At 46.9% G+C, this 24702-nt stretch overlaps 2 protein-coding genes across 10 annotated transcripts in view; both read right to left on the bottom strand.

Annotated features, from left to right (window-relative positions):
• LOC109903041 (SH3-containing GRB2-like protein 3-interacting protein 1) overlaps positions 1-3540 on the bottom strand; it is a 213007-nt gene extending 209467 nt beyond the window's left edge. For 2 of the 4 annotated variants that reach the window (XM_031785649.1, XM_031785650.1), the window contains exon 1: positions 3376-3537. The gene's annotated coding sequence lies outside the window, so the exon portion shown is untranslated. Of the gene's footprint in view, positions 1-3375 lie in introns of all 4 variants that reach the window. The other 2 variants (XM_031785653.1, XM_031785663.1) reach the window with 2 other exon arrangements.
• Positions 3541-17499: 13959 nt separating this feature from the next.
• The window catches only part of LOC109902840 (cAMP-specific 3',5'-cyclic phosphodiesterase 4B), a 288067-nt gene continuing 280864 nt past the window's right edge, over positions 17500-24702 (bottom strand). For 5 of the 6 annotated variants that reach the window (XM_031785647.1, XM_031785646.1, XM_031785648.1 and 2 more), the window contains 6 exons: positions 24286-24572; positions 23970-24134; positions 21791-21890; positions 21367-21644; positions 20969-21151; positions 17500-20872 (listed from right to left, as the gene is read on the bottom strand). In XM_031785647.1, the coding sequence (XP_031641507.1) occupies positions 20459-20872; positions 20969-21151; positions 21367-21644; positions 21791-21890; positions 23970-24134; positions 24286-24572 (1427 nt within the window). In that variant the 3' untranslated portion in view covers positions 17500-20458. Of the gene's footprint in view, positions 20873-20968; positions 21231-21366; positions 21645-21790; positions 21891-23969; positions 24135-24285; positions 24573-24702 lie in introns of all 6 variants that reach the window. The other variant, XR_004202335.1, reaches the window with a different exon arrangement.

The following is a 24702-nucleotide window of genomic DNA, read 5'->3' as shown; positions in this document are numbered from 1 at the left end:
CCAGCCTGAGTGCTGCCTGGCACTTCGTTCCTCTTCCAGAATCTACTGTCTCTTCCTGCTACCAACCATAGATTGATTATTCATAGGTATGACTCCCTTCCTTGCGGAGGAGCCAGTGTGTGTGTGTGTGTGTGTGTGTGTATGTGTGAGCGTACTGAACATTAGTTGGGAGGATCAACAGCTTCCTGACCTAGGCCAACATCCCCAACGTAGAATCCCACATCATCCGACACCAACTCTGGCAGACAGGATACTGTGTCTGCATGCCTGACTCAAGGCTGCTCTAACTGGAAGTAGGGAACAGAATGCAAGGGGGGCAAAAGAAAAGGTACAAAGACGCCCTTAAAATCAACCTCAGAAAATGCAACATACACACAACTGGGAACTCCTTGCCACACAGCATACACACTAACTACATCAGACTAAGAGGACATCTGCACCACTCTGGCCTATTCAAAACAACAGAAGTGCAAAGATCAACCCACCAAGAAATTCACTGCCCTCCAACCTCGCTGTGTTTGTAGCTCCAGGATCAGCCTGCTCAGATAACAAGCAATTCTGCATGCAGAGACTCACTCTCTCCCTCTCCCTCCAGCTAAACATTAGGACCTGCACAACCCCTGTGACCGATCACCATGCATATTCAAGTGGGCCAGTGTGTTACAGAGAGGAATGAGAAGTATGGAGCGACACACACACACACACACACACACCTCAGAGTTAGGAAAGATATAAACGAATGACATGCTATGACATTTCAATCCGACACTGTGAAGCAGGCCCTGACTCAACAGATATTATGTAATCCACTCAGCCTAATCAATCAGGCTGTCTGTAGCTTAGCTAACTATAGCTCATTTCAAAATGGAAATAATTATTTCTCAATTGTATCAGACAGACGTCTCAAATTGACCACCTCAGCCTCAATCAGCCTCAGTAAACGACCACTTTGCCCTTTCAGAAAAACTGGTCTCTCCTTTCTCTCTATTTCCCTCCCAGTTCTCTCCCTCCGTCTCTGTTCTAACGGAGGTGTGCGATTCCAGAAGGCTCTTTCATGTGGTCGATATCAGTTGCGTAATAAACTTTGACCAGCTGCTAGATTTTCTCAACTGTGTGTGTGTGTGTGTAGTGGGTGTGTACTGTGTGTATGTAGTGAGCCTGGCCAGTGGAGGGTTGTGATGCCTGCTAGGGGGCCAGAGCGGAGCCAGGCCTTGCTAGGTCAGGGGCCTCAGCTCTGGCCCACCACACAACCCATAGTAGACGCGTCAGAAACTACTTCTGAAACATGTTCCACTACGGAGTAGAGAGGGGCGGGGGACGTCCGTCTGACTATGTCTGTCCTGGGCTGGCATCAGGGTCTACTTCATTTCTGGGTGGAAACTTCATGAAAAGTCATGTAGGAAGTTCCTCTATATGTCATACAACAGCTGATAACTGTACTCTAGTTCACATCAAAACTAGTTAGGCGTCCATCACGACCAAGGAAGAGTTGCGTCATTTCAGAAAATAGAAAATTATCCCTGGAAAGCATATGATTGAAATGTGACCAACAAGCTCACTCCTTCAAATAAAATGACCCGTGTGCTGCCTATTGAGGAACCCTGCCCTAGACTTCATTATTACCATTATGGAAATCATATGTTGTACTCCATTCCACTGAAACTACTGACAAATCACCTGGACAGCCAGAGAGTATCTATAGCTTTATGTATTTTTACTTAGTTGACAATGGTAGTTATATGTCTACTTCTACATTGGCCTAGGCTCTCTCTTTTATTGGGTCGGGCCCTAAACTGCCAGCTTGGGAACTTGCAACTAACCTATTCCAGCCCTCACATCAGTGAGCTCTGGACAGACACAGCTGTTTTTACACAAAGGGAAATGTATTCAGGTAAACTATTTTATGACGTTTCCCCTTGGATATATGGGATCCTCAAAGCATGATATTTTGCTCTTTCACATGAGGCCTGTTCATTATCTTGTAGGATATTGTTGGAAAGATTTGTCAAATACTGTTAGGAAATATTACCATTCAAATTTTGATTTAAAAAAATATAGAAAATGACTGCGAAGCCCAGTTTATTAGTGGCGAGTTAAGACAATCAGAAATCCGACATCCAGACATGCGTGCTCAGGCGCGCGCACTCAGTCAACATTAAGACCACAGAGAAACATGCTCATTGCTCACATGGAGCGCGCCAAACTAAATAGAATTTAAAAAATAACAAAACTCAGAAATTATGGTATGAAATATTAGGTTGTGAACTCTGCAAACAACGTTTCCACTCCGACTTTACAGTAAACTTCACAGTAAATGACTGTAGGCCTAATCCGTCCATTCATGAACAGAATGCAATGTAAACAAATGACAATGAACGCGCAAGAATTGGCGAGAAACAGCTCAGCGCATTCTGTAGAGAGACAAGCCAATATCTTCAGCACAGCCCCCTCCCCTTATTCTTGTCTCAACATTTCAAACGATACTCAAGACACATAATCTTAACATGTTTTAGATGATTTTCACTGACAGCCTCATCTCGACAATAGACAGCTTTAAAAGTAGCTAATGATCCTGTGGTTGTCACGCTCTCTGTTGAAGTATTCTGAATTATGTTATTTATTCTGTATAGACAGGAGTAGTTATATCATTTTGGCAAATGTATTGAAATGTACTTTAGGTTACAGTGACTACTGTTACCAAATCTACTACTATTATACCCCCCCTCAGCACCCCCTACTCAAAACATCTTCCTGCAGCTATGCCTGGATGTTATGTCTCCTAAATGCCAGTTACCCACTTTTCAAGAACGCCATACTATACACAAAATATTATAGGCCTACTAATAATAGTTTACAAAAGATACAGCGAGTTTTTCTTCCCTTTAAAGGGATGGGGATATGCGAAATAAAAATATATATATTCATATTGAAAATTGCACTGTAGTATCAGTCAGTTAAAATATAAATTCATCTAATCTGGTGTAGTTACATCTGCATCGTGTCCAAAAATGACGTTTATAAATCGAAGATCATGTTTATGAATAATATTCTCTAGCAGAAGTAGCCTATAGGGGAAAGTGTGTCACTTTGTTTCTGGAGGTTCAGGTTGAAATGTGATGAAGTTATCTGTTGACTTTATAACGTGAGGTCATGCTGCTCCCAAAAGCTCCCTCCCTCCATCTCCCCTCGAGATATTCAAAGTCATGATGGCTCTGCCATAAAATGTTCCTCGACCTTGGAGAAGAAACACAAACATTTTCACACCCAATCGTACCCCGATGATGCAATAGTTTATAAACAAGGAAGCGCGTTCAAAATAACGCTTACTCTACCTCCTTAATTAAACTAGTTTAAATTGTAAAATATCACATTCACCTGTACGTGCGCCAGTCTTCTCTTTGCAGTAAATACGTGTATATTCGACAGAATTAGCATCTAGTCATGTTCAGGGACGCTGTCTCTGCCTCATTTAGGCATGTCGCAGTGCTTGTCACAAGTGGAGCAGCGCATGGGCCATGTGTTGTGTCCAGCACGGGCTTTTCCAGCAGAACTACAGTCATTGAATTCTCTGGGCTTTAAAAGCAACGTTTCTGTAACGACGTAAGGATGGCAAAAAATGAATTATGCATTTCATTATGATACAAACAAACAGATTAATGAGATCAGATTAATGTGTATATATTTTTTGCATTAGAACAAGTTACTAAATGTTTAAAAAATAATATATTACAATGCCCTTTGTGAAACCTCTGATAGTGCAGAACATCTGTAAGATTAGTTAGCAATAAGATGACTTCAATTGGTAGTTTGCTAATCACCCCTTTTGCTTTTGAAACATCTTGGCACTCAGGTGATGTGAATCTGCATTGAATCTGACTGTAACACCCACCACATCTTAGCCACTGATATCTTCTGTAACCATTGACCTGAAGTCTAACCGTGAAGAAACTAAAATACTGTATAGGCATCATGCTGTTGTGCCTTATAATGATTCATTTCGAACGAGGGGAAATCTATTCCATCTTTCAATTATTGTTATGTCTGATTCAATCATCACACACAGCATACACTGTTCAATAATGTCCATACTTGCATAACTCAACATCTACTAATGCTATTTATAAAACATAACTGTATGATACAGTGATACAGACAGAGAGGGAGTGAGAGAGGGAGAGACAGAGAGTGAGACAGACAGAGTGAGACAGACAGAGAGGGAGAGGGCGAGACAGAGAGGGAAAGACAGATAGGGAAAGACAGAGAGGGAGAGACAGAGAGGGTGAGACAGAGAGTGAGACAGACAGAGTGAGACAGACAGAGAGGGAGAAGGCGAGACAGAGAGGGTGAGGCAGAGAGTGAGACAGACAGAGAGGAGAGATGGACAGAGGGAGAGGGCGAGACAGAGAGAGAGAGAGACAGAGAGGGAGAGAGTGTGAGGCAGTGAGTTTTGAGAATTAAAAAAGTTTTGAGAATGACACAAATATTAATTTTCACAAACTCTGCTGCCTCAGTTTGCATGATGGCAATTTGCACATACTCCAGAATGTTATGAAGAGTGATCAGATGAATTGCAATTCATTTCAAAGTCCCTCTTTGCCATGCAAATGAACTGAATCTCCAAAAAACATTTCCACTGCATTTCAGCTCTGCCACAAAAGGATCAGCTGACATCATGTCAGTGATTCTCTCGTTAACACAGGTGTGAGTGTTGACGAGGACAATGCTGGAGATAACTCTGTCATGCTGATTGAGTTCGAATAACAGACTGGAAGCTTCAAAAGGAGGGTGGTGCTTGGAATCCTGTTTCTTCCTCTGTCAAACATGGTTACCTGCAAGGAAACATGTGCCGTCGTCATTGCTTTGCACAAAAAAGGGCTTCACAGGCAAGGATATTGCTGCCAGTAACATTGCACCTAAATCAACCATTTATCAGATCATCAAGAACTTCAAGGAGAGCGGTTCAATTGTTGTGAAGAAGGCTTCAAGGCACCCAAGAAAGTCCAGCAAGCGCCAGGACCGTCTCCTAAAGTTGATTCAGCTGCAGGATCGGGGAACCACCAGTACATCGCTTGCTCAGGAATGGCAGCAGGCAGGTGTGAGTGCATCTGCACGCACTGTGAGGCGATGACTTTTGGAGGATGGCCTGGTGTCAAGAAGGGCAGCAAAGAAGCCACTTCTCTCCAGGAAAAACATAAGGGACAGACTGACATTCTGGAAAAGGTACAGGGATTGGACTGCTGAGTCATTTTCTCTGATGAATCCCCTGTCGTGTCTTTACTATCATTAAATTGAAGACTTAGTTTTTATCAAAGATTCTCTGTAATTAGTATTACGCGATCAAACTGATTAATCACGTAACCGTAATTAACTAGGAAGTCGAGGCACCAAGGAAAATATTCAGATTACAAAGTTATAATTTCCCAATATAACCTTTCAGATATTTTCATATCTGATCAATAGTCTTCTGATTAATTCATTAATTATTTTACCTCACGTTAGTCTCATTCCAAACGTCGTAAAATGTTGGTTATCTGCACAAACCCAGTCTTCACTATGAGTCATCCATACATCAATTGTCTTAAATCATTTATTTATTACTAACTAAGTACTTCACAGATATGCATAAACAAAACAACAAAGTAAATATGGTTACAAGAAATGATAGGAGAATGTGCCCTAGTGGGCTAAACCGGCATTGCGGCTTGGGGAAGTCAGAAGGGGAAGTCAGCTGAGAAGTCACTACAGAGTTGATAATTATAACAATTTAAATACTAATCCTTTGCACATGCTCACTAATTCGGGAACAATTGCAATCAAAATATATATTTACGCTCAGTGTGTCGTCTTGATTGCTGTTGAAAGTTAGTTTCTGTTGGAGAGTTTCCGTCCTCTCGCTCTCGCTCTCGGGTTAGAGGGGATAGTTCAGAGCGACATTCATTCATGTTGCTGTAGAATGGATGTTTCGGCGGTTGTCGTTCTTCGCGTTCAATGATACCGAATTCCTAGCTGCAGACTAGTAATTAATATCAAAGACTGGTCTTATTCTGTTGGTATCGATAGTCTAAGAGTTTAATCACGTGGTATGGTTAAACGATTCAGCAATGGTCTGCAACCTTTGTCCTCCCGTGATTTAGAGAAACATGGTCTAGTTGAGAATTTCTCAAGGTTGGGTTTTATTCGGAATTGCAGAAAAGGGGCTGTCCCAGGATGCCTTTTATTTTTATTTTTTTATTTCACCTTTATTTAACCAGGTAGGCTAGTTGAGAACAAGTTCTCATTTGCAACTGCGACCTGGCCAAGATAAAGCATAGCAGTGTGAGCATACAACAAAGAGTTACACATGGAGTAAACAATTAACAAGTCAATAACACAGTAGAAAACGAAGGGGGGGTCTATATACAATGTGTGCAAAAGGCATGAGGAGGTAGGCAAATAATTACAATTTTGCAGATTAACACTGGAGTGATAAAAGATCAGATGGTCATGTACAGGTAGAGATATTGGTGTGCAGAAGAGCAGAAAAGTAAATAAATAGAAACAGTACGGGGATGAGGTAGGTGAAAAGGGTGGGCTATTTACCAATAGACTATGTACAGCTGCAGCGATCGGTTAGCTGCTCAGATAGCTGATGTTTGAAGTTGGTGAGGGAGATAAAAGTCTCCAACTTCAGCGATTTTTGCAATTCGTTCCAGTCACAGGCAGCAGAGTACTGGAACGAAAGGCGGCCAAATGAGGTGTTGGCTTTAGGGATGATCAGTGAGATACACCTGCTGGAGCGCGTGCTACGGATGGGTGTTGCCATCGTGACCAGTGAGCTGAGATAAGGCGGAGCTTTACCTAGCATAGACTTGTAGATGACCTGGAGCCAGTGGGTCTGGCGACGAATATGTAGCGAGGGCCAGCCGACTAGAGCATACAAGTCGCAGTGGTGGGTAGTATAAGGTGCTTTAGTGACAAAACGGATGGCACTGTGATAGACTGCATCCAGTTTGCTGAGTAGAGTGTTGGAAGCCATTTTGTAGATGACATCGCCGAAGTCGAGGATCGGTAGGATAGTCAGTTTTACTAGGGTAAGCTTGGCGGCTTGAGTGAAGGAGGCTTTGTTGCGGAATAGAAAGCCGACTCTTGATTTGATTTTCGATTGGAGATGTTTGATATGAGTCTGGAAGGAGAGTTTGCAGTCTAGCCAGACACCTAGGTACTTATAGACGTCCACATATTCTAGGTCGGAACCATCCAGGGTGGTGATGCTAGTCGGGCATGCAGGTGCAGGCAGCGACCGGTTGAAAAGCATGCATTTGGTCTTACTAGCGTTTAAGAGCAGTTGGAGGCCACGGAAGGAGTGTTGTATGGCATTGAAGCTTGTTTGGAGGTTAGATAGCACAGTGTCCAAAGCCTGACCCTAACTGGGCTCATGGGCGGTCCTCTGATTTAGTTCAACTCAAAAGGGAATTGGAGTTTCCTTCATTAACCAGTCCAAAATCACATTACACAATTTTACAAACAGTATCATCCTCACTCATTCATCTTATACAACAATTAGATGTAAACCTCACATCTGAGGCTATTATATAAACAGTGTTATGGTAATGTGGCCGCACCGTCTCCCATGAGCTTCCCCAAGTTGTAACAAACGGACCAGTTCGTAGCTGGATTCTTCACCGATCTTTTATACCTTCTCCGGAACGTAAACGTTGTTCGGACCTCAAGTTCTGTGAGGTGGAAGAAATTCCTTTGTTCTCTATGAAACTTCACTCTATCTCGATACTGTGTGGCCATGAGGAGATCCTCTCCTCAGGAATTCACGACCTCTCTCTGACCACAGCAGGCTAGTTGAAGGAGGCAAGGGGGAGGCAGGGAGAGTGGGATGGGGCTTGCTGTACCCAAAGATGGCAATGCCATAACCCCTTTCCGATTGTTTGGGGCATGCAGAAAAAAGACCATTCATGTGTGGGGTTGCTTCTCAGCCAAGGGAGTGGGCTCACTCACAATTTTGCCTAAGAACACAGCCATGAATAAAGAATGGTACCAACACATCCTCCGAGAACAACTTCTCCCAACCATCCAGGAACAGTTTGGTGACGAACAATTCCTTTTCCAGCATGATGGATCATCTTGCCATAAGGCAGAAGTGGCTCGGAGAACAAAACATTTATATTTTGGGTCCATGGCCAGGAAACTCCCCAGACCGTAATCCCATTGAAAACGTGTGGTCAATCCTCAAGAGGTGGGTGGACAAACAAATAACCACAAATTCTGACAAACTCCAAGCATTGATTATGCAAGAATGGGCTGCCATCAGTCAGGATGTGGCCCAGAAGATAATTGACAGTCTTGAAAAAGAAGGGTCAACACTGCAAATATTGACTCTTTGCATCAAATTCATGTCATTGTCAATAAAAGCCTTTGACACTTATGAAATGCCTGTCATTATACTTCAGTATTCCATAGTAACATCTGACAAAAATATCTAAAGACACTGAAGCAGAAAACTTTGTGGAAATTAATATTTTTGTAATTCTCAAAACTTTTGGCCACGACTGTACAGTTTGATTGTGCTAATGTTGTCTCCCCTCTTCTCCTTTCCTCTCTGCTTTCTCCTGCCTCCCCTGCTTTCTCCTGCCTCCCCCTGCTTTCTCCTGCCTCCCCCTGCATTCTCCTGCCCCCCCTTGCTTTCTCCTGCCTCCCCTGCTTTCTCCTGCCTCCCCCTGCATTATCCTGCCTCCCCTTGCTTTCTCCTGCCTCTCCCTGCATTCTCCTGCCTCCCCCTGCATTCTCCTGCCCCCCCCCTTGCTTTCTCCTGCCTCCCCTGCTTTCTCCTGCCTCCCCCTGCATTATCCTGCCTCCCCTTGCTTTCTCCTGCCTCTCCCTGCAGGAGATATGTTCCGAATTCCAATTTGTTGTGGCTAACATTAGCTAGGTGGCTAACGCTAATGTTAACAAGCTCTATGGGTTAGGGGTTAAGGTTAGGGTTAAGGTTAGCGTTAAGGTTAAGGTTAGGAGTTGGGTTAAAGGGTTAGGGGAAGGGTTAGCTAAAAGGGTTAAGGTTAGGGTTAGAGGAAGGGTTAGCTAGCATGCTAAGTAGTTGCAAAGTAGCTAATTATCTAAAATGCTGAAGTTAATATATATATATATATATATATATATATATTTTTTTTTACCTTTATTTAACTAGTTGTCCTTAATGAGATTCGAATACGCAACAATTGGGTTGCTAGACATTTGCGTTATATGCCTCCCCATCCACCCCAACCAACCACACTCCTTTTGTTTTTGCCATAAGTAACTTTCTGTCTTATGTAACCATACCAAACGTAACATATCATACTAACTTGAGTGTCTCAGATTTACGTTTACTGTGTTACATCTAGTCTTTAAGACCAGTTTGCTCCCCTGCTTTCTCCTGCCTCCCTTTGCCTCCCCCACTTTCTCCTGCTTCCCCCGCTTTCTCCTGCCTCCCCTGATTTCTCCTGCCCCCCCCTGCCTCTAACAGCTGCATAGAGCTGTGCTCAAACAGTTCCTCCCCCTGCCTCTAACAGCTGCATAGAGCTGTGCTCCAACAGTTCCTCCCCCTACCTCTAACAGCTGCATAGAGCTGTGCTCCAACAGTTCCTCCCCTACCTCTAACAGCTGTATAGAGCTGTGCTCCAACAGTTCCTCCCCCTGCCTCTAACAGCTGCATAGAGCTGTGCTACAACAGTTCCTCCCCCTGCCTCTAACAGCTGCATAGAGCTGTGCTCCAACAGTTCCTCCCCCTGCCTCTAACAGCTGTATAGAGCTGTGCTCCAACAGTTCCTCCCTCTGCCTCTAACAGCTGTATAGAGCTGTGCTCCAACAGTTCCTCCCTCTGCCTCTAACAGCTGTATAGAGCTGTGCTCCAACAGTTCCTCCCTCTGCCTCTAACAGCTGTATAGAGCTGTGCTCCAACAGTTCTACCCCCTTCCTCTAACAGCTGTATAGAGCTGTGCTCCAACAGTTCCTCCCCCTGCCTCTAACAGCTGTATAGAGCTGTGCTCCAACAGTTCCTCCCCCTGCCTCTAACAGCTGTATAGAGCGGTGCTCCAACAGTTCCTCCCCCTCTCTAACAGCTGTATAGAGCTGTGCTCCAACAGTTCCTCCCCCTGCCTCTAACAGCTGTATAGAGCGGTGCTCCAACAGTTCCTCCCCCTCTCTAACAGCTGTATAGAGCTGTGCTCCAACAGTTCCTCCCCCTGCCTCTAACAGCTGTATAGAGCTGTGCTCCAACAGTTCCTCCCTCTGCCTCTAACAGCTGTATAGAGCTGTGCTCCAACAGTTCCTCCCTCTGCCTCTAACAGCTGTATAGAGCTGTGCTCCAACAGTTCCTCCCTCTGCCTCTAACAGCTGTATAGAGCTGTGCTCCAACAGTTCTACCCCCTTCCTCTAACAGCTGTATAGAGCTGTGCTCCAACAGTTCCTCCCCCTGCCTCTAACAGCTGTATAGAGCTGTGCTCCAACAGTTCCTCCCCCTGCCTCTAACAGCTGTATAGAGCTGTGCTCCAACAGTTCCTCCCCCTGCCTCTAACAGCTGTATAGAGCGGTGCTCCAACAGTTCCTCCCCCTCTCTAACAGCTGTATAGAGCTGTGCTCCAACAGTTCCTCCCCCTGCCTCTAACAGCTGTATAGAGCGGTGCTCCAACAGTTCCTCCCCCTCTCTAACAGCTGTATAGAGGGGTGCTCCAACAGTTCCTCCTCCTGCCTCTAACAGCTGTATAGAGCAGTGCTCCAACAGTTCCTCCCCCTCTCTAACAGCTGTATAGAGCTGTGCTCCAACAGTTCCTCCCCCTGCCTCTAACAGCTGTATAGAGCGGTGCTCCAACAGTTTCTCCCCCTTTCTAACAGCTGTATAGAGCGGTGCTCCAACAGTTCCTCCTCCTGCCTCTAACAGCTGTATAGAGCGGTGCTCCAACAGTTCCTCCCCCTCTCTAACAGCTGTATAGAGCTGTGCTCCAACAGTTCCTCCCCCTGCCTCTAACAGCTGTATAGAGCGGTGCTCCAACAGTTCCTCCCCCTCTCTAACAGCTGTATAGAGCGGTGCTCCAACAGTTCCTCCCCCTCTCTAACAGCTGTATAGAGCTGTGCTCCAACAGTTCCTCCCCCTGCCTCTAACAGCTGTATAGAGCGGTGCTCCAACAGTTCCTCCCCCTCTCTAACAGCTGTATAGAGCGGTGCTCCAACAGTTCCTCCCCCTGCCTCTAACAGCTGTATAGAGCTGTGCTCCAACAGGTCCTCCCCCTGCCTCTAACAGCTGTATAGAGCTGTGCTCCAACAGTTCCTCCCCCTCTCTAACAGCTGTATAGAGCGGTGCTCCAACAGTTCCTCCTCCTGCCTCTAACAGCTGTATAGAGCGGTGCTCCAACAGTTCCTCCCCCTCTTTAACAGCTGTATAGAGCTGTGCTCCAACAGTTCCTCCCCCTCTCTAACAGCTGTATAGAGCTGTGCTCCAACAGTTCTACCCCCTGCCTCTAACAGCTGTATAGAGCTGTGCTCCAACAGTTCCTCCCCCTCTCTAACAGCTGTATAGAGCTGTGCTCCAACAGTTCCTCCCCCTGCCTCTAACAGCTGTATAGAGCTGTGCTCCAACAGTTCTACCCCCTGCCTCTAACAGCTGTATAGAGCGGTGCTCCAACAGTTCCTCCCCCTCTCTAACAGCTGTATAGAGCGGTGCTCCAACAGTTCCTCCCCCTCTCTAACAGCTGTATAGAGCGGTGCTCCAACAGTTCCTCCCCCTCTCTAACAGCTGTATAGAGCGGTGCTCCAATAGGTCCTCCCCCTCTCTAACAGCTGTATAGAGCGGTGCTCCAACAGTTCCTCCCCCTGCCTCTAACAGCTGTATAGAGCGGTGCTCCAACAGTTCCTCCCCCTGCCTCTAACAGCTGTATAGAGCGGTGCTCCAACAGTTCCTCCTCCTGCCTCTATGGATGTATAGAGCGGTGCTCCAACAGTTCCTCCTCCTGCCTCTAACAGCTGTATAGAGCGGTGCTCCAACAGTTCCTCCCCCTCTCTAACAGCTGTATAGAGCTGTGCTCCAACAGTTCCTCCTCCTGCCTCTAACAGCTGTATAGAGCTGTGCTCCAACAGTTCCTCCCTCTGCCTCTAACAGCTGTATAGAGCTGTGCTCCAACAGTTCCTCCCCCTCTCTAACAGCTGTATAGTGCTGTGCTCCAACAGTTCTACCCCCTGCCTCTAACAGCTGTATAGAGCTGTGCTCCAACAGTCCCTCCCCCTGCCTCTAACAGCTGTATAGAGCGGTGCTCCAACAGTTCCTCCCCCTCTCTAACAGCTGTATAGAGTGGTGCTCCAACAGTTCCTCCTCCTGCCTCTATGGATGTATAGAGCGGTGCTCCAACAGTTCCTCCCCCTCTCTAACAGCTGTATAGAGCGGTGCTCCAACAGTTCCTCCCCCTCTCAAACAGCTGTATAGAAAGGTGCTCCAACATTTCCTCCTCCTGCCTCTATGGATGTTCTCACTATCTGTTTTTATTTCACAGGAGCACTCAACTGCCTGAGGTGTAGACCCAGCCCCTCTAAACAGCAGATGCTCAGGAGGTGGAGAATGGGAGGTCTTACCGTTCTACAGCAGCACTGTGCTGTGCATCATTCACATAAAAGGAGGCAATTAGACACTGTGAAAACATAACATAACTTCATCTCAACGACCTGAAACACAGCAGCAGCGACATGTGTGTGTGTGTGTGTCTATGCTTGCAAGCTACAGTGCTATAGAGCTACAGTGCTATAGAGCTACAGTGCTATAGAGCTACAGTGCTATGAAAAAGTTGATCATTTTCTCTTCTTTTGCATATTTTTGATACTGAATGTTATCAGATCTTCAACCAAAATCTAATATTAGATGAAGGGAACCTGAGTGAACAAATAACACAACAATTACATCCTTAATTCATTTAATAAGCAAAGTTATGCCTCACACAATAACCCTGAGTGAAAAAGTAATTGCCCCCTTATACTCAATAACTGGTTGTGCCACCTTTAGCTGAACGACTCCAACCAAATGCTTAGATCAGTCTCTCACATCGCTGTGGAGGAATTTTGGCCCCCTCTTGGCCCATGCAGAACTGTATTAACTCAGCGACATTTGTGGGTTTTCAAACATAAACTGCTTGTTTCAAGTCCCGCCACAACCTCTCAATTGGGATTAGGTCTGGACTTTGACTAGGCCATTCCAAAACTTTAGATTTATTGCTTTTTAGCCATTTTCATGTAGACTTGATTTCGTGTTTTAGATCATTGTCTTGCTGCATGACTCAGAAGCCCTTCAACTTCAGCTCACAGACGGATGGCCTGACATTGTTCTGTAGAATTCTCTGATACAGAGCAGAATTCATGGTTAATTCTATTAACGCAAGTCGTCCAGGTCCTGAGGCAGCAAAGCATCCCAAATCATCACACTATCACATCACACCATGCTTGACCGTTGGTATAAGGCTCTTACTGTGGAATGCAGTGTTTGGTTTTCGCCAGGTATAATGAGACCCATGTGGTCCAAATAGTTATACTTTTGACTCATCAGTCCATAGAACATTCTTCCAAGAGTCTTGATGATCATCCAGGTGCTTCCAGGTGCTTTTTGACAAACTTGAGTCAACGTTTTGGATGAGATGGGTCCCATTATGTGGTATTAAGGAGGAGGAAGATGAGGATGAGGAAGAGAAGGCAGAAGAGAAGGAGGAGAGGTAGGAAGAGGAGGGGGAAGAGAAGGAGGAGGAGAGGACAAGAAGGAGGAGGAGGAAGAGAAGGAGGAGTAGTGGGAAGAGAAGGAGGAAGAGAAAGAGGAAGAGGAGGAAGAGGAGGAGGACGAAGAGGAAGAAGAGAAGGAGGAGGAGGAAGGAGAGGACAAGAAGGAGGAGGAGGAAGAGAAGGAGGAGTGGGAAGAGGAGGAAGAGAATGAGGAGGAAGAGGAGGAAGAGGAAGAGGAAGAAGAGAAGGAGGAGGAGGAGGAGGAAGAGGAAGAAGAGAAGGAAGAGGAGGAAGAGAAGGAGGAGGACAAGGAGGAGAGAGAATGAGGAAGAGGAGCAAGAGGAGGACGAAAAGGAGGAGTAGGAGGAAGATGAGGAAGAGGAACAAAGGAGGAGCAAGAGGAGAAGGAGCAGGAAGAGAAGGAGGAAGAGGAGGAAGAGGAGGAAAGGGATTGGGGAGGAGGAGGAGGGCATCCCTCTACCAGGAAAATGTGCGAATGCAGCATTTGATCCTGCTGGCCTCCAGCATCAATAGTGTCTTTTAAACATGGCTGAGAACCATAAACCTATGATGATGCACTGGGGCCTTACAAGAGGTCATGGGGATAATCTCAATTGCATGTTCCTCTCGCCCTCTCTCCTTTCTCCTCGCCTTCTTCTCAAAACCCATTGGAGGCAACCGCCAGAGGTCCCTCAACTTTGACTTTCTCTTCTACTGGGTTTTGAGAAGGAGGCGAGGAGAGGCGGCAGGGTAGCCTAGTGGTTAGAGCATTGGACTAAATCTGTCGTTCTGCCCCTGAACAGGCAGTTAACCCACTGTTCCTAGGCCGTCATAGAAAATAAGAATTTGTTCTTAACTGACTTGCCTAGTAAAATAAAATAAAGGTAAAAAGAGAAACATACAATTTAGATTCTCCCACAGAGAGAGGAGGAAGGTGATAGAGGTAGATGGGGGGGTGCACATGATGCACATAAAACTAAAAATACAAGTGGACATGTGTGTAAGAAAATGCATAAGTTTAGGCAATAAGTTATAAAGAGACAAAGGAATGTACAGTACTGTACTCTATTGACAAATATATATATACTGTATAAGCTAGCTATATATGCTAGCTCAATAAGATCTGTCATCCTGTTTTTCATTACTTAAAGTAAATTATCAACAAAAAAATCACCCCCTCCCCAAAGACACTGAGACACCCCCCCCCAAAGACTCCCACTGAGACACACACACCCAAAGACTCCCACTGAGACACACATCCCCCAAAACTCCCACTGCGACACACATCCCCCAAAACTCCCAATGAGACCCCCCCCCCCCCCCCAAAGACTCCCACTGAGACACACACTCCCAAAGACTCCCACTGAGACACACACCCCCAAAGACTCCACTGAGACACACACCCCCCAAAACTCCCACTGAGAGTAGAGAAATCTAAGCATGATCCTCGTCACCATTTCCTGTTCTTGCTAAAAATAAAGATGTAAGATGTTCTTCCCTGGCCACTGGGGAAAGGGTGATGGTCTGCTGCTGGGAACCATTCTGGGTATTTTTGTCATGTTAAGTTTTGGAAACATCTTCTCTCTCTGTGTGAAGGGAGACATCTGACATTTTATATCAGTATTTCCTTCATCCGTATGCGTAGCTCAATTTATAAAAAGAGATATCAGTATCTTTATCTCTTTTTTATTTGAGGCCATGGGGTAGGGTAGGGGGACAGACAAGACCATGGGGTATGGGGCCAGACAAGGCCATGGGGTAGGGTAGGGGGGTAGACAAGACCATGGGGTATGGGGCCAGACAAGGCCATGGGGTAGGGTAGGGGCGTAGACAAGACCATGGGGTATGGGGCCAGACAAGGCCATGGGGTAGGGTAGGGGCGTAGACAAGACCATGGGGCATGGGGCCAGACAAGGCCATGGGGTAGGGTAGGGGGACAGACAAGACCATGGGGTAGGGGGCCAGACAAGGCCATGGGGTAGGGTAGGGGGACAGACAAGACCATGGGGTAGGGTAGGGGGACAGACAAGGCCATAGGGCAGGGTAGGGGAACAGACAAGGTTATTGGTCAGGGTAGGGAAACAGACAAGGTCATTGGGCAGGGTAGGGTGGCAGACAAGGTCATGGAGCAGGGTAGGGTGGCAGACAAGGTAATGGAGCAGGGTTGGGTAAAGACAAGGTCATTGGTCAGGGTAGGGGGGCAGACAAGGTCATTGGGCAGGGTAGGGGGACAGACAAGGTCATGGGGCAGGGTAGGGGTGCAGACAAGGTCATGGAGCAGGGTAGGGAAACAGACAAGGTCATTGGTCAGGGTAGGGGGGGGAGGACAAGGTCATTGGGCAGGGTAGGGTGGCAGACAAGGTCATGGAGCAGGGTAGGGTGACAGACAAGGTCATTAGGCAGGGCAGGGGGACAGACAAGGTCATGGAGCAGGGTAGGGGTCGGACAAGGTCATTGGGCAGGGTAGGGGAACAGACAAGGTCATGGGGCAGGGTAGAGGGGCAGACAAGGTCATGGAGCAGGGTAGGGTAACAGACAAGGTCATTGGTCAGGGTAGGGGGACAGACAAGGTCATTGGGCAGGGTAGGGCGGCAGACAAGGTAATTGGGCAGGGTAGGGTAACAGACAAGGTCATTAGGCAGGGTAGGGGGACAGACAAGGTCATTGGGCAGGGTAGGGCGGCAGACAAGGTAATTGGGCAGGGTAGGGTAACAGACAAGGTCATTAGGCAGGGTAGGGAGACAGACAAGGTCATTGTGCAGGGTAGGGAGACAGACAAGGTCATTGTGCAGGGTAGGGGGGCAGACAAGGTCATTGGGCAGGGTAGGGAGACAGACAAGGTCATTGTGCAGGGTAGGGAGACAGACAAGGTCATTGTGCAGGGTAGGGAGACAGACAAGGTCATTGTGCAGGGTAGGGAGACAGACAAGGTCATTAGGCAGGGTAGGGAGACAGACAAGGTCATTGTGCAGGGTAGGGAGACAGACAAGGTCATTGTGCAGGGTAGGGGGGCAGACAAGGTCATTGGGCAGGGTAGCGGGGCAGACAAGGTCATTGGGCAGGGTAGCGGGGCAGACAAGGTCATGGGGCAGGGTAGCGGGGCAGACAAGGTCATTGTGCAGGGTAGGGGGGCAGACAAGGTCATTGGGCAGGGTAGCGGGGCAGACAAGGTCATTGTGCAGGGTAGGGGGGCAGACAAGGTCATTGGGCAGGGTAGCGGGGCAGACAAGGTCATTGGGCAGGGTAGGGAGGCAGACAAGGTCATTGTGCAGGGTAGGGGGGCAGACAAGGTCATTGGGCAGGGTAGCGGGGCAGACAAGGTCATGGGAAATTGTTGTCAACACAAACCATTTATATGATTATTATCCTCTTTGAAGATTCATCCAAAGAGCGAGGTCAGGCAAGGGTGTGTGTGTGTGTGTGTGTGTGTGTGTGTGTGTGTGTGTGTGTGTGTGTGTGTGTGTGTGTGTGTGTGTGTGTGTGTGTGTGTGTGTGTGTGTGTGTGTGTGTGTGTGTACACTGAAGTGCTCGAGGAAAGGCCGAGGCTTTCAAGAACTGAGACAGCCTCTACCAATAAAACTCTACACATCCTTGGACCATGGCGAATGAAGAGAAGTGCCTGGTTTCCTACAGCTAGTGTGTCACTGTGGGCCTTATGTCATGTTAGGACCAGACTGTCTGTTAGGGGGGATGTCACAGTGAGTGCTTGTCTCGCCACATTAAAACACATCCAGTGTGATGGTTGAGCTGCTGCACTGTGAAATAAGGACACAGAGACAGAGATATTCATGCTTTGTTTTTTAATCACTTCATAGAAAAAGTATTTTCTGATATTTTAACACAATATACAATATTATACCATACATTGTGTGAAACATTTAATATGTCCGCTGCGACTGTAACGCGTTAGGTAGGTATTCAAAAGACATGTCAAATAAAAAACCTCTCTCATGCAGATAGTGCCAAGCGTGGCTAACCACAACTCAGACCAAAATGTTTAACATAGATTAACAATGTTATACTGGTGACAAATTTGAATTTCAAAACTGCTAACAAGTTTTGGTCAAATCAAAATAGTTCACAATAGCACAATCAATTACAAGAAGATCACGTTTGTAACGATTCATCACGTTCAGCTCAGAGATATTGTAGCATGCCACCAATAATCCCCTAGAACTACTTTACATGGAAGGACGTGTAAAGGAGCAGACACTCTGTCTGTCTTTCTGTTGTTATTCCTTACTTCTGTCGAACCAGTAGATCTGAACCCCAAATCAGCAATCTGCATTGAAAATGTTGCACAGAGGAGCATGGATTAGTCACTACTACAAGCTGCTAAGAGGAGAACGTCTCGGTGTGGACTAGTGATAGACTACAGTATCAAAGCTTCTCCACAGCTTATCATAGCTATAACCAGGCCTCTGTTGTTTAACATGTCCTCTATGCGTTGTAAACCTACAGGTTGTGAATATGTCTCTTTAGCTGCTGCTCAGGGCACTCAAACATTTGTGCGAATATATATTGACTTATTATATAATATTAAAAAAACAAATATAGGATATAAAAAGCCTCCGACGCAGAGCCCCCGACGCAGAGCCCCCGACGCAGAGCCCCCGACGCAGAGCCCCCGACGCAGAGCCCCCGACGCAGAGCCCCCGACGCAGAGCCTCCGACGCAGAGCCCCCGACGCAGAGCCCCCGACGCAGAGCCCCCGACGCAGAGCCCCCGACGCAGAGCCCTGTACATGTTAGACACTCCCCTTCCAGGTAATGCAAGTGCATATAAATTAAAATAGATTTACACTGACTGAAACAGTATTCTTATGTACAGTACAACTGAATGTAATGAATACACTGTTATAAACAGCAAAGGACCAGCTTGAGCTCTAGTGACAGACAATAAGAGGAGTCATGTTGAGCCTTGGTGACAAAGACTAACATGTATACACACACGTACTCTCACATTTTATGACATGCACACACACACACGCACACGCATCGACGCACACGATTACCATGTAAGCCTGCTGGAGTGAGTGAGGTTATAGACAATAAGGTAGTTGAAGTACCTTTGAGTATGTCAGTAAACCTAAGTGAATAATGGAGAATAGGTCATAGAAGCTGAATAGGCCATCATGAAAACCAGCCATGGAGGCCTGTAAAGGACAATCTGCCTTGCAGACTGCCTGGAGTTGACGGTCTTAATGCTGGCCCACAGTGACAGTGAATTACACTGTCCGGGGCCTTTTGGTTTGGTGTCTCTGTCACATCATCTCTAGATAACCTACTACTGTGGGTCATCATCCTCTTGTTCTCAACAATAAGTATTTTTCTCCTCGGGTTTGGGTTTTGCAGCAGAGGATTAAATTTAACGGACTAAATCCTGATAAACTTCCCGTCCGGTCAGGAAATGTGATACAGTTAGTGGGAAGGGAAGATTAAGGTCAATGGGTAGAAGCAGAACCTCGTTCCCTTTTATTAGGTGGATGAATAAATAGCTGAACTGTATGAACCACGTGAATAATTATAGTGCAGCTGACTTCTAGACATGCAGCCGCCCGGCCACCTTTCATCATCTGGACCGGTCCTGATTCTACAGGGATAGGGGGTCCTTCCTTAGTTAGATTGTTACATTATCAGAACCAGTTAGGTTTTGGAATCTTTGGTCCAGTAGGATTAATAGACGACAGCAGGATACCTCGAGAGGAAGCTGGAAATAGCCTTCCAACTGCATGTGATAAGAAACTTTGCTTTGGCTGCCAAGTGCTATTTCTGTCTATGATGTTGACATTTGTTTGGAGTCTGAACGATATCAGGATTTGATCCATGAGGGAGATTGTGGGGAGGCAGGTTAGATGTCAGAATGTTGTGTAACTGTTTTCTGGAGCTAAAGTGAACATCTATCTGCCTACCATTTGTCTACAGTGAGGTCTGACAATCTAGACGTGCAACACGAATGTGTACATTGTGTACTTTTAATTTCCATATAGAAACATATATTTTGTACATGGATTAAGATGACAGAATGTGTATTTCTTATTATGGGAAAACTTGTTTTTAGCATTTGATGAGTATGTCCAGGAATTGTTTGTCTAAGTTTGGATTTCTTCTATTGCCCAATAGTAGTAGGAAGACTGTTCTCTTTGTCTGAGATATAAAAGGATTTTGCTCTTGAGCTTTCGAAAAAGAAAGAAAAAACAACAACATTCATACTAAAGTGTGTTCAATAAATTAAAAAACTATTTAAAAGATAATAGTAAAAAGGCACATAAAAGTCCTCTGACAAATGATACAAGAAAAAAGTGAACATATTTTTCTCTCTCTATATAAACTCATGTCCATCAATCAGTAGTTCATAAGCTACCTGATGACATCCCATTTCAGTAAAAAAGTCACAAGGTACAAAACTTCTCTCAGTAGTAGTGTTGACATTTGCCAGTCGGGATGGAAAAACAACCATTTCCCAGATTGGCCCAAGTCCTTCATTTCATTTCCTCAGAGGCCTTTCCGTCAGTCCTTCAGGCCCAAAATGTTTGCAGCATTTTTCCTGAGAACTCCGTAGCCGCCCCACTGAAACTGTCCCTCTGTTGCCGGCTCCTAACGGTGCAAGGATGGGGGGGTTGAAACTGACGCCCCATGCGAGCTCAAACTAAGACCCCCGTGGGCTTGTTAAAAAGCACAGCTGCAGGATTTCTCCTGTTTAAAACATTAAACCAACCACCATTGCGGTGCAGCCGAGCCCATTAAGTGTCTGTGGGTGATGCATCGTGAGTAATTATCGCTATGGATGACGTGGGCTCCATGGATTCCTCGGGGTCCTGACAGTCAAAGTAGTCAACCGGAGACCGAGACGACTCCCCCAAAACATCCTCTTCCTCCTCCTCATCCTCCTGGCTCTGTTCATCTTTCTCTGTACCCTCAGAGTCCTCCTCCTCCAGGGTGAGTTCAAACTGGAACTTGTCTCCCACCTGGCCCCCTTCACCTCCACCCTGCTCGTGCTGCTCCGTGGCCCAGGGAGGAGAGGGGCTCTGGGGAATCATGCTCTGGTACCAGTTCCTGTTGTCCTCCAGAGTGTCCAGGATGTCCTGAGCATCAGGGTGCACCAGGTCAGCCCACGTCTCCCACAGAGGGTGGACGATGTAGTCTATGAAACCCACCTGGAGAGAGGGAGGGAAAGGGAACAGTAGTGAGTCAGGAGTTGGAGTGTGTATGTGTGTGTGTATATGTGTGTCTCTGTATGTCCAGTATCATACCTGGCTTTTCTCTACTGAGGCAGTGTGTTTGTCACACATGGGGCTGATCTCCATGCCTCTCTCCCTCTCCCTGTCTCCCTGGTGGAAGAACTCCTCCATGATGCGGTCGGTCCACTGACGGTACAGCTCCAAGGACTTGGTCGGGTTACTCAGGTCAGCACAGTGAACCATGTTCCTCAGCACCTGATGGAGAGACGGAGGGAGAGAAGAAGGTGAGAGTGATATAGAGTGGTAGGAGAGAAAGCGAGAAGAAGAAAGATGGCTAGAGAATGAATGAACAGGGTTGAAGAAGAGAGCAGGAGGAGACAGGTGAAAATGGAGTGAAGGAGCAGAGGTCATACCACAATCTAAACCATTTTACTAAGTCTAGATGATGATGATGATGAAGATAAGCCCACCTGTATTCTGTCGGTGTAGTTGTCCAGCAGCAGGACCCCAGAGCTGGTCACCTTCTTGGTCTCCACCATGGTCTTCAGGTCAGCTAACAGACTCATGTGCTTGGACATGTCAGTGGCCAGAACCATTTCGATCACCATCTTCCTTAGGCTCTGCCTCTGCTTCTTGGTCAGGCTCTGGAAGATGTCACAGTTGTCCTCCTGCAGCAGCTTGAAGCCCACAGCTAGATGGTGGTTCTCTAACACGGACTCATCGTTGTACATCAGGGCCAGCTCAGAGTCTGAGGGAGACAACAGACAATGAATCAGTCACTTGTTCAACACAGTTGATGAATATGGATATCTATACAGTATCTATAGATAATTCTCATATATTTATTCTATACATTATTCACATAACAGTAACAGGTGTAAGAGAAAGACTCACTGGTATTGATGAGGAACTGGTTGGACACCCCCGGGTGGTCCACATCATGGATTGCTGCAGCAAAGATGGCCGCCAAAATCTCTAGATCACTGAAGACCGCCTATGTGAGAGAGAGGGTCCAGGGTTAAGAATTTCTCAAGAGAAACAGTCAAAGAACAGAACAGCTACAGGGAAGAGCTAATCCCAGTGCAACCCACTCCCATTGATTCCCATGGCTAGGGTTGCTATTGCTAACAGCCAACATAGTGTAAACACTAGTCAGAGCCAGATGAGTGCTGGCCTACATTAGCGAAATGACTATCTTATGCTAACCATGTCTCTGTCTCTCTATAGGCACCCATACATAGCGGTTTGACACTGGCTGTAAGAGCAGGGCTGTACACATGATGGAGGGATGGAGGGACGGATGGGGTGACTGTAAAAAAGGAGGAGAGCGGCTGGTGACATGTTGAGGGCTAGGTCACGCTGTTAACTACGTCATGGATGAGTTTCCACTGTATATATATATAGAACCACAGAGAATGGAGCTGTGAGAACAAACAGAATGGGGTGAGGGAGGGGGCAAGGAGAGAGGGAGGAATATGGGATAACTTTTGGTTTACGTCTAAAGACTGAGGGAAGATGACTTAGGGAGAATGCGATTGAAAACCCTGGGGAAGACTTACAGAACCTTAAGATTCAAGGGTTGGGGTGAGAGTAAGGACAGAGCACTAATGTGGAATTCTATAAGCTTAGATGGGTGTGGGATAAGGGTGAGGTAATGGTAGGGTGTGGGATAAGGGTGAGGTAATGGTAGGGTGTGGGATAAGGGTGAGGTAATGGTAGGGTGTGGGATAAGGGGGAGGTAATGGTAGGGTATGGGATAAGGGTGAGGTAATGGTAGGGTGTGGGATAAGGGTGAGGTAATGGTAGGGTGCTGATGTGGGATAAGGGTGAGGCAATGGTAGGGTGTGGGATAAGGGTGAGGTAATGCTGATGTGGGATAAGGGTGAGGTAATGGTAGGGTGTGTGATAAGGGTGAGGTAATGGTAGGGTGTGTGATAAGGGTGAGGTAATGGTTGGGTGTGGGGTAAGGGTGAGGTATGGGATAAGGGTGAGGTAAGGCTAGGGTGTGGGATGAGGGTGAGGAAATGGTTAGGTGTGGGATAAGGGTGAGGTAATGGAAGGGTGTGGGATGAGGGTAAGGTAATGGCAGGGTGTGGGATGAGGGTGAGGTAAGGCTAGGGTGAGGGGTGAGGGTGAGGTAATGGTAGGGTGTGGGATAAGGGTGAGGTAATGCTGGTGTGGGATAAGGGTGAGGTAATGGTAGGGTGTGTGATAAGGGTGAGGTAATGCTGATGTGGGATAAGGGTGAGGTAATGGTAGGGTGTAGTATAAGGGTGAGGTAATGGTAGGGTGTAGTATAAGGGTGAGGTAATGGTAGGGTGTAGTATAAGGGTGAGGTAATGGTAGGGTGTGGTATAGGGGTGAGGTAATGGTAGGGTGTGGGGGATGTGTGAAGAAAAGAAAAGTCTAGTGTCAGCCACTTAGGTCGAGGGCTGGTGTGGGGGTTAGGGGTTAGGTAACTTACATCGAGGGCTGGTGTAGAGAGCAGGATGTGTGTGGACTGGGGTTAGGGGTTTGGTAACTTAGGTCGAGGGCTGGTGTGGGGGTTAGGGGTTAGGTAACTTACATTGAGGGCTGGTATAGAGAGCAGGATGTGTGTGGACTGGGGTTAGGGGTTAGGTAACTTACATCGAGGGCTGGTGTAGAGAGCAGGATGTGTGTGGACTGGGGTTAGGGGTTTGGTAACTTAGGTCGAGGGCTGGTGTGGGGGTTAGGTAACTTAGGTCGAGGGCTGGTGTAGAGAGTAGGATGTGTGTGGACTGGGGTTAGGGGTTTGGTAACTTAGGTCGAGGGCTGGTATAGAGAGCAGGATGTGTGTGGACTGGGGTTAGGGGTTTGGTAACTTAGGTCGAGGGCTGGTATAGAGAGCAGGATGTGTGTGGACTGGGGTTAGGGGTTTGGTAACTTACATCGACAGCTGGTGTAGAGAGCAGGATGTGTGTGGACTGGGGTTAGGGGTTTGGTAACTTAGGTCGAGGGCTGGTGTAGAGAGCAGGATGTGTGTGGACTGGGGTTAGGGGTTTGGTAACTTAGGTCGAGGGCTGGTGTGGGGGTTAGGGGTTAGGTAACTTACATCGAGGGCTGGTGTAGAGAGTAGGATGTGTGTGGACTGGGCCACGTCTGCCGCGTGGAGGCTGTTGTGGTAGGCCACGTCTCCATGGTAGTGGTCCTCCAGGGTCATCATGTACGCCACAAACGTCTCTGTCGGGATCTTAAAGGTCTTCAGCAGGTCTCTCTCCTGCAGGGGACACAAGGATATGACTTAGTACCTATGTACAGCTGTACCATATTGTCTGTGTGTGTTTGTGTGTGTGTCTGCATTGCATGCATATATGTGCGTGCAGGCGTGCATGTGTGTGTGTAGGAGTGTTTAGCCAGTTATAACCTACCTGGAAGATGGCGTACATGATACAGGTGAGCGGTCTATGTTCGGAGTACTCTGACACGGTAAAGATGTTCAGACCCCACTTATTCAGATCCTCCAGCTCCTTGGAGAGCATGTCCTCCTTGTCCGTCTTGACCCCGAAACGTGAGATGGAGGAGTTGGAGAGGGAGGGTCCATAAGAGACCTTCTTCACTCCAGTGATCTGAGTCATCAGCTGTTGCTGCTTCTTCCTCTCCCGACCAGCCTTCTCCTTGGGGGTCACAGATGGCATGTCCATGTCGTTCTGTTTGTCTGAGGGGGGAGAGGACATCTCTTTGGGTTAGGACACTCCATGCCATTGTGTTTGTCAGACCACAGAGAGAAGAGAGGATGAAGGTTCGATGGCCCATTCAGTTTAGTAATGTCATTACAATGAGCTCTA

This window comes from Oncorhynchus kisutch, linkage group LG13, assembly GCF_002021735.2.
Source record: "Oncorhynchus kisutch isolate 150728-3 linkage group LG13, Okis_V2, whole genome shotgun sequence".
NCBI lineage: Eukaryota > Metazoa > Chordata > Actinopteri > Salmoniformes > Salmonidae > Oncorhynchus > Oncorhynchus kisutch.
The sequence above is the reverse complement of the archived record's forward strand: the minus strand, read 5'-3'. Positions and strand labels throughout refer to the sequence as shown.